This window comes from Penaeus chinensis, chromosome 38, assembly GCF_019202785.1.
Source record: "Penaeus chinensis breed Huanghai No. 1 chromosome 38, ASM1920278v2, whole genome shotgun sequence".
Classification (NCBI taxonomy): domain Eukaryota; kingdom Metazoa; phylum Arthropoda; class Malacostraca; order Decapoda; family Penaeidae; genus Penaeus; species Penaeus chinensis.
This window is the reverse complement of record NC_061856.1, coordinates 26,401,191-26,411,190: the sequence shown is the minus strand read 5'-3', so window position 1 is coordinate 26,411,190 and position 10,000 is coordinate 26,401,191. Positions and strand designations below refer to the sequence as shown.

At 39.5% G+C, this 10,000-nt stretch overlaps 1 protein-coding gene across 2 annotated transcripts in view; it reads right to left on the bottom strand.

The window, feature by feature from the left end:
• Nucleotides 1-3,461: 3,461 nt before the first annotated feature.
• LOC125045893 (isocitrate dehydrogenase [NAD] subunit beta, mitochondrial-like) overlaps nucleotides 3,462-10,000 on the bottom strand; it is an 11,837-nt gene continuing 5,298 nt past the window's right edge. Inside the window, exons 3-7 of one of the 2 annotated variants that reach the window (XM_047643479.1) lie at nucleotides 9,077-9,360; nucleotides 8,612-8,918; nucleotides 8,165-8,374; nucleotides 7,752-7,907; nucleotides 3,462-5,141 (exon numbers count right to left, since the gene is read on the bottom strand). In XM_047643479.1, the coding sequence (XP_047499435.1) occupies nucleotides 5,064-5,141; nucleotides 7,752-7,907; nucleotides 8,165-8,374; nucleotides 8,612-8,918; nucleotides 9,077-9,360 (1,035 nt within the window). In that variant the 3' untranslated portion in view covers nucleotides 3,462-5,063. The remainder of the gene's footprint in view (nucleotides 5,142-7,751; nucleotides 7,908-8,164; nucleotides 8,375-8,611; nucleotides 8,919-9,076; nucleotides 9,361-10,000) is intronic. The other variant, XM_047643478.1, reaches the window with a different exon arrangement.

Below are 10,000 nucleotides of genomic sequence, written 5' to 3'. Positions count from 1 at the left end.
CAGGAAAAGGAAATGGTTAATGGTTAATGGTTAAAAGCAAAATAAATGTGCTAGACATCTAAGGTCATATAGCACTATAGTTAATGTTAGTGAAGGATGGTTGGGATAGTGATTAGTTGTTAAAGCTGGGTTAAGGAATTGGTGTGTGAATGGGTTAGGGTCGGATGAGGTAATGTAAAAGGGTTAGATCAAGTGAAGGATATATATGCGTTTGAGGAAGGAAAACAGGTTGTCAAAGCAGAAAGTGTGAGATTCTGTAAGGATGTCTGATAAGTTGGGATGTCTATGTAGGGAGGACAGGGGCATGACAATAGAATATGTGGGACTGAAAGAGGAACATTCGGAATCGCGAATGTTCCAATGAAAGATAGTTATACTTTCGTTGATTTACTGGCAAAGATTGCAGTGCGTGTTGGAGAATTTGAAGGGGAAGGTGCTAGAGGGTGCGATAAAGAATGAGGTTGGGGAGGTGGTGTTGTATCAGGAGGGGTGTCGGGAGGTAGAGGGTCTGGGGAAGAGGGTACTTGTGACATGAGGGTTTCACGTGTGTATCCAGGAGGGAGTGGAAGGGATAGAGGGGATAGTGGGAGGGTTAATATAGGTGGGGCTGGAGTCAGGGGGAATGGGTTTTGTTGGGATGGGGTAGGAGGATTGGGTGTAGGGAGAATATGAGGAGGAGGAGGAGGAGGAGGATGGATATCGGCAGTCACTTTGAGTGTGGAGGGAGCAGGAGTTGTAGAATTTGAAGGTGGATGAATATTAGTTTGGGACTCGATTATGTAGTTCTGGATATCTTCAAGAGTTTCTGTAGTGGAGTTGGTTGGGGAGTTTTGTGAGATAAAGGTTTTCTTGTGAGGGGGGGGAAGAGAAGTCTGGTGTCTGAAAAATAGGGACAAAGGAAGGTGGAGGTGATTGTGAGGTAGGGGAAGAGGGGGTGGAACGTTTATTCTGTCTGCTGCGGGTAGTGCGGGGAGGGAGAGGGGAAGGTGTTGGGGCTGTAGTAGAGATTGGGGTGTCTGGATTTAGGATAGCAAAAGAATTTGATTGGGTAGAGATTGGAGTGTCTGGGTTTAGGATGGCAAAAGAATTTGACTGGGGAAGGTAGGAGGTAGAGGAGGGGAAGTTAGATGGAGGGGGGTTGGGTTTAGGAGAGGGTGTAGGAGCTTGGGAGGTAGGGGGATTGGCAGAGTGAGCGACATTACTGGAGTAGGGGGTAAGAGAAAAGCCTTGTCGACGTGCTTCCTGTCTGGCTTCACGTAGAGTGAGTCCAAGTCTGAATCTGAGAGTTGCTACCTCACTCAAATTTGTAGGTAGGGCAGCCTCTATAAAATACATTATGGGGGCCGCTACAGTTTGCACATGTGCGTGATTGTGCAGAGCAATTTGATCGAGTATGGCCAGGTTGGGCCCATAGCGGGCATCTGGCTGTGGAACGGCAATGTTTGGCAGGATGTCCTAAATGCCAACAATTTTGGCACTGACGAGGAGGAGGTTGGTATGGTCGGACAGGTAGGGATTCCCCACCTATGTAAACATTTAAGGGAAGGTCATGTCTACGGAAAGTAATTTTGGCAATGTTGATGGATTTCTTACGATTTCCTCTGGGAGGAATGGAGTAGCATTGTACATGTTGCATCATAGTCTGTGAGACAAGCGAGTAAGTCCTCTCCACAATCTGACCATTCTTTGTCATGGATTGGGCAATCTGTTGGGGAGATAGAGACAGTTCCAGTGCAAGTATTGAGGGTTGGATGAGGTTCTGTAGGGATGGGATTACCACATAGATCTGTTAGTTTTGTTAATGCTATAGCTTCGTTTTCAGTTGTTACTGTGACGAGACGGGAGTGGTCGCGTCGGCTACGGAAAGAGACTTTGCCTACTTGTTTTTGGAGGCATTGTTGGAAGAGGAGGGTGTTTTGAGAGTACGGAACTGTGGGAGGGATAACGAAAAATCGGTCCCAATTGGCTGGGTTAAATAGAGTATTTAGGATTCTTGTAGAGGTTAGGGTTAGTAGAAGTGCGGGGACGTGTGGAGGAGGGAGTAGTGTTGAGGAGGGTAGTGTTACGGGGAGGTGGGCAATAAGGTTGTGAGGTAGTAATAAGGGGAGATGGGATGGTTGATGAAGAAGGTTGTTGGAGTAAAGGTATTGAAGTTGAGCATGTTGGGAGAGTAGAAATGTCTCCTGGGGGTCGGTTGTTGATTAGGGCTGATACTGTACTATGCATTGATGATGGGGGAGTTGTTGCAGTGTTCGGAGCCGTGGTCAAAGGAGAGCTGGGATTGGGGCTATTTGATAAAGGGGCAAGCCTCATTGCCCCTAAGATTGGGGTTATGTCTTCATTGTTGGCCATGATAAGCCTGGAGTATGTTGGGGAAAAAAATAGTCCACCCCTCAGGGTCCCCTTGAGGGGTAAGGGCCAGGTATGGCAGGGGAATACCGTGCCCATGGTTCCCTCAGGCCGTTCAGGACTGACATAAAGTCAGCCTTTCATCCTTTCAGCACGACTCTCACACCTTAGGAGGTGGATAGTAGAAGGGATTGATGAAGAAACTGAAACGAAAAGTATGAGTGGGAAAAAAGACTATGCAAAATTTGTTGAGTCGATGACTGAGTCCCAAGGTTGAGGAGTTCCCCATCATTGGGTCTCAGTCTTCGTCTCCTAAGCCCCCCCCCCCCCCCCCACGACAACAACGGGCAAAGGATTGGGGGGGAATGAACAGGAAAAGGAAAGAGGGAGAAGAAAAATCCTGTAAAATTAGTCAAGGCGAGGGCCGAGGTCCAAGGCAGGGATGATCCCCACAGCAATAACGAGCAAGGGATTGGGGGGAGTTAAGGGGAAAAATATCAATAACGCTCTTTACAATGACACAGATTCGCGAGGCTGTTATTCTGCGGGTGAGAGCGAGCGGTTCTCTCTTGCTCTTATATACGAGTTCTATGTTGAATAGGGCAGTTTTAAAAGCCTCTCAGTCCTTTAAATTTCACGCTTGTTCTTGGCCTATTATAAAGATATCTGTATATGTCAATAACAATATACATGAGTAGCAGTAATAACAAAACATATAACCAAGATATGATTATGACAATCATAACAAATATATACTCCAATATTATAAAACATTTAACAATTCCTTATTACACTGCCCATGACTTGGAAGGTTTACCATGACTGTTTATTTGTTTGTTATGTGGGACCATTTGTTTTAAGTCCCTGTAACAATAATATTACTGAACTGCCTGTCTCTAGCCTACTGTACATTTGTCTTTTGGTTGATATTTTGCTGAATGCATTGCTGGAATAACTGTTCACACTGGACGTTTTTATTTTCCACATTTTGATTCATCTCTGGATTAATCCAAGAGCTATAAATAATTTTTAAAAACTTATTTTTTTAAAGCTATTACATACACCATACTAGAAATTAATGTATTGCAAAATATTGGGTAATGAAATGCAAATTAATATAACCATATTTGTAATATATTTACACAGATTTCATATATACACAAAACATTTTTTTTTGTAAATGCAGGACATTCATATTATCATACTGTCTTGACAATCTATAGATAATCATATCTCTAAGACAGTACATGTTCAACCAAAATCCTGAACAGTAAAATCAGCTCCTTTATCAAAAAAATAAAATAAAAAATATTTAGATTGATTTAAAATCAGTGTTTCACGTGGTCCAGCCATTTTCCAAATTATCAACTGATGCTAATGATAATGACTAAGATGATAATAATAATAAAAAAATAACAATAATAGAAATGTAATGATAACATCAACACTACATTATAATAATGGCAAACTGCCCTCTATTAATATCTAATATACAAAGATAGATCTGCAACCTTCAATAGTAACAAAGAAGTGCATTTGAAAATACCCACGTATCATTAACCACAGCTAATTAACCATAATCCTCTATAAGTTAGGTAGACAATGACTCGCCTTAAGTAATGTCTTTCTCTACAAGTGAAAAAAAACAAACTGATCTCTGTATACCACACACTACTCTTATGAGAGAAACAATGACATTTTAGATCTCCCTTGAATTTGCTACAAAAATGCATTCTTATCAGAAAACAAGATCCTACAGCATGACATTCTTACAACGGATGAACACTTTAAATAGATTTACATATATAAAATTTGAGATTTCTTGCACACTGAAGAAGGTGGTCTGATGATGAATTACCAACCCGGCTCCACTCTTAATTCTCAATTCCGCAAGTTTGAAATGACGGCCTGAGAAAAGTCAAAGGTGGTAGAGTGTCCTCCCAAGTCCTTGGTTCGTACCTGGGTCAGAAGGATTAAAAACAAAAAGAGGGATTGAGATCTATGTCTTTGAGGGCATGTTACAGAGGAGACACAAAGATTAAAAAAAAAAAAAAAAAAAAGGAAATATTAATAAAAATAAAATGTCTACCACTATATTTTAATTCGTTAAGTCTTTCAAACATGCAGCACTTGGTACATTCTTGACTAGATGTCCATAAAAGGATAAATATCTATAAAATATTATGGCAAATAAGTGCATTTTTCTCTAATATGAGATCAACAACATGTATCCTTTTTACATGGTGGAAAATAAATTGTTATCTATCCTTGCTTAAAAAAAAAGGAGCTATCTTGAATGGACCCTACACAAACACTTAAGGTTATAAACATAAACATCAAAACAGTCTGGAATTTCAAAGAATTGAGAGATCAAGTCTTTAGGTAGATATTATTTGGTTCAAAGTGTGTGCTAAGATTTTTTTAAAGCCTTTTTTTGTAACAGTAACCCAACTATATTAGTTGCCATGCACTCAATTCAATCTATTGTTGTGACAAAGTAATAACTAATTATCCACACTAGTTAATAAATAAAGGAGCTACTGCTCATCCACACTTCTAGACAAGCTTCACAGTCACAATTCTGCCCTCACAGATATGATAATCTAAGGTGTAGCAGTGATATATACAATATAATACTATCGTCTTTTAACTATTTTTATGAATACTAGTGTCATTGTGATATCAAGTTCTTCTGGCCTTTACACGCCTCACTCTCACGGTTGGAGGTTGGCGATGACTGCATTTGCGAAGGCTGTGGTTGTGGCAAAACCACCCATATCCTTCGTCCTCACCTACAGCCGGGCAAGAAGTAAACAAACTGAAGTCAGTATGAGTTTAAGAGTGACAGTTGAAAATGAGTGTCTATAAAAGTAAAAAAAAAAAAAAAAAAAAGCTTATTTATATATTTGAAGTCTACCTATGATTGAGTCTAAATTTATTTGCTCCTCTTAAACAGACCCAAGACTCTTTCCTACTGGTGTTTTTTGCATACTATTTTTATTACAAAAGAAAGAATTTATGTGATGAAGACATTCTCTTAAAACTCATGCAACCAATATATAACCAAGAAAAAGGTAGCATTTACAGTTTTTCTAGTAATAAAGGAGTAAAACACACCAAATAGGAAATGGTGCATTATGGCAAGGAAAAGATTCAAGGGAACCCAAAGTTGCGGTGGACTCCATAATTATACAGATGGGACTTCTCCTCTCTTTGGTCTGTTCCAATGAGGGTTGCATGTATAAAACTTGTAGTTGAAGACTATTTAATAGAGAACCATTATGAGAGATATGCATGTACCTAAGTAGGCTGTGGTTGCTGGTTTTTGTGGTGGTGGCTCCAGCATCTTTTCTTTGTGACTGAACTATACTACATGGTTGCCAACATGGAGCCAAAGCAAAGTGCTTGTGACAGGGAAATGCTGCAAAGCAGCAGCAGAATGCAATGGCACAAACAGTTACATTGCAACTGTCAATACTGACAATAGGTTACAAGATAAATTTATTAAAACTAGTAATTGCATGTATATTTCCTGGATAGGTGTACTTTCTTCCCTTTACTTGGAGTATGCTATACTAGACAGTACCTATATACAAGTTGCATAGCTTTAACTAATATGGTCATCTAAGAAGCATTCTTCCTAACTATGAATCTGTAATAGAATACAAGTTTTAAAATAAGAGCATCAAATATGAGTGAAATGTAACAGCTGAATAACTACATACTGTAGAAGCTGTATTGTAGTCAGGTTAGTTCCATTTTTTGGTACTTTATCTAGAACCAATAATAAAGGTATCTTATTTTCACCTACCTGTTCCTAGCTCATATAGTATAACAGGATTGGGCTAATGAAATATCAGTAACATATACACTGCTGGTGGTGGCGGAAGGCGCAAAAATCGGCACACCTACAGCTACTGCAAATTTCAGTCTAACACCTCTCTTTACTTCTCACTTGCGAGAATTTGAAAAACAGTGGTATTTGTCAATCCTACTGGGTCGCTCGGCTTCCTTTATGTAGGTTGAATTTTCCTGGCCTGGGGCCATACATCCATTACCATATCATATATATTTTTTTCCCTCATTTTCATTACCACCCATTCTCACTTTCACCTCATTTTCCACCCATAATGGGGCCAGGAAAGCGCTGAGTGAGGCTCAGATTGTAGCTCAGATTGTGTGTTGGTGAATGCGAACAAATTTAGCAAATAAATAGCAGCAACCACAGGGCTGTCACTCAGAAGTGTTCAGTGCTGGACAAAAAAAAAAATAATAAAAATATTGAACTAGTGGATCCTTCAATCCCCACACAATTCAGCAGGGCCTAAGTGAAATGTAAGCCAGAGGCCTTTAAATATCATTCTCAGGCAGATAGAAGTCTATTTAGTAACATGACCCAGGAAATTAAGAAAAGGAACCTGCAGTTGTTAGCAGAAGTAGCTGAATGAACAGTAAGAGACTATTTGAAAAAATGTCTAGTGTACCATAGTTGCAAGACTGTAAACAAACATGGCTGACATGTGCTAATAGTATTAAAAGACAGGCTTTTGTATCCTAATACACAGATTAATGAGTGGCAGAAAGTGTTGTAGTCAGATGAGGTAAGCTTAGAGGTGACTGACAACCAGAGAAGGAGAAAGTATCGCTGCCCCCACAATGACCCGGCTAACCCTTGTTACATAAGACACAAAGTTAAAAAACTCAACTTGCTCATTGTTAGGGGTAGATTTTCATATTATGGGGTTGGAAAATTAGTGATTTTACCTAAGAACAATTTTATAAACCAGAGCAGCTATTCTGAACTTATCCTGGATAAACTTAAAGACTTTGTGTCAAAGTGTAAGATTGCTAAAACTTGGCCAGGAAACTCTCCAGATCTAATGGATCTAATACATCAAGCACCATTTAAAGGACAAGGATGCATCCTCTGTCCTGCGCTTTTGAGTTGCCATTAAGAACATTCGGGACAAATGGTCAAGAAAATTTTAGGATATCCCATCATTTTTCTTTTAGTTAGGTCAGTATCCCCTTTAGTACCATTTTCTTCTGCAATAAACTTCTCCCAAAGTAAGACAAGTATTTGCAAGACTAGCACCTTCCACCACTGACAGCAGTGTATTTCTCATAAAAATCTTACCCAATTATATTTAGCCAACTTCAATTTCCTTAAGAAAACAAACCCAACTCCACCCTGAAACTTTAAATGAGTTCTAACTGCCCATTATATCATATTCAATTAACCATGTACACTCTTGAGCTTAATCATTCAGAAGTATCATGATCTCCTAAACTGACACTTCTTCCCTGAGAATCTTTTCCTCCACCTTTGTAAAATATAAACAATCTAGATGAATCTCTATCTGAAATTATCCCTTGAAAAAAAGCAGACTAGAGTTCCTTACCTTCCCAACTCGAATGACACGGTCGACTGAGGACCTGATCATGTCGCCATAGTACTGCAAATTGATGTGATTGAGCATGTTTGCCGAGGCAAGCAACATGGCCGTTGGGTTGGCAACATTCTTACCAACGGCTTCACTGAAGGTGTGACGTGCACCCTGGAATACAGCATGGGAAAAGGGTAAATTTAGAAAGAATTTAGATAATAAATGACAAGTGTATCTTTGTTATAGCTTAAATCTTTGATAGTCCTCTTTGAGATAAAACATTAACAATTATATAATTGTCATCAACATTACCTTTGACAACCACACACATTCTTTAATAATTATCTATGGAAAAAAAATAAATGAATAAACAAAATAAAGAACGAAAGGTTTCCCCTTCCCCCCACAAACTCGATCAAAGTACATACAGGCTCAAACACCACAGAGTCACTGGAATATGATGCTCCAGCCACAACTCCAGCTCCCCCCACAAGACCAGCTGCGAGGTTGTCAATGATGTTGCCATAGAGGTTGGGCAGTACCAGGACGTCGAACTGGTGCGGATTGGAAACCATCTGCATAGTGCAGTTGTCCACAATCATGTTGGCAAACTCGATGTTTGGGTACATGGCTGCCACCTGTTGTATGGTTTAAGGTGTGGGAATAGTGCATTAAGTTAGGCAAGATTTGAATAAACTGTGTAATAAGATGTTTGTAAGATTTATGAATAAATCTAATAATAAAAGTTCTTTTTCTTGCAATAAGATAACAGACTGCTTTACAAATTTAAAGAAATCTGAACATAAAATGGTTATGTAATAAACCAAACAACCAATTTTTTGTCAGCTACGCAATTGGAAATACAAAGACCTTACCTCTTCACACTGCTTCAGGAAGAGGCCATCACCAAGCTTCATGATGTTGGCCTTGTGCACTGCTGTCACCTTCTTGCGGCCGTGCTTGGTGGCATAGTCGAAGGCGAACTTGGCAATGCGTCGACACTTCTGGCGGGTCATGATCTTCAGACATTCGACCACTCCTGAAACGCTCTCGTGCTCTAGGGCTGAGTATTCACCCTCAGTCTGCTCACGGATAACCACCATGTCGATGTTCTTGTGCCGGACATTAATGCCATCAAGGGACTTTACGTGAACGACATTGGCATACAAGTCCAACTCATCCCTGCAATTTCACCGACAAATTATTTTTAGGAACTGACAAAAAAGTCAATCGGACATAAATTACAACACTAAATAGAAAATAAAATCATTATATAAATCAATTCTAGCTACAGTAACACATACAAAGCCAATAGGTCCTCAAACCTTGTATGCCCTCACCTGAGCTTCATGTTAAGAGTCTTGAGCTCACCATCTGAGCTGTGGTCGGGGGTGGCCAGAATACCCTTGAGGCAGAGGCGGTTCCGCTTGATGCTATCCACTACATCATCAAGGCTCTCTGACCTCCTGGCATAAAGCTCAGTAAGGTAGTGCTCCTCAAAATCCACTGGCACGCCAGCGTTCTGGAAGACATCGAGGACGACCTGGCACAGCTCAGGCCCCACACCATCACCAGGGATCAAGGTGGCTGTGGTCCTGCCCTCCGGCTTGCTCACAGGAGCTTGCTGTTAAGAAGAGGATGCTTATCTCCACTGGATTTTTTTTTCTTGCAAATATAAGACAGACTAGCATAATAACACATCTGACTATAAATGAAAAAAACACACGAGGGCATCTGATAGGGAGAGAGGGAGGGAGGGAGGTAGGAGGGAAGAGAAGTGAAAAAGAGGAAGGGGAAAGATTTCAAGCCCTGAACCATATCAAATTATTCTGAATTTACTGTAGACTAAAACTGAATAATTGTTATTCTGTTTTTTTTTTTTTTTTTTTTTTTTTTTTATCACAGTTACTTTAACTCTCAATAATACAAAACAGTCAAAGGACTAATGATTATGATTTTGTAAATGCAGTGCTACAAAAGTATAAAAAAAAAAATAAGCCAGTCAAATGAAATATAAATATCACCTAGACTAACAACAGTCTAGATAGCAAAACAAGCAACATGAGCTATAGAAAAATAATTACAATTCAACATGCTCTCTCTGAGGACAGAAAAAAAAATGCACTAAAGTATTTTTTTTTTTTTTTTTTTGAGGGGGGGGGGGGAAAGTATGTAAATCTGTACTTTTATGCCATGCATATAAGCTGATAAGAAAATACTCTAGTGACAAATAATGCCTTAGAAAAAATTATGCAACAAAATAT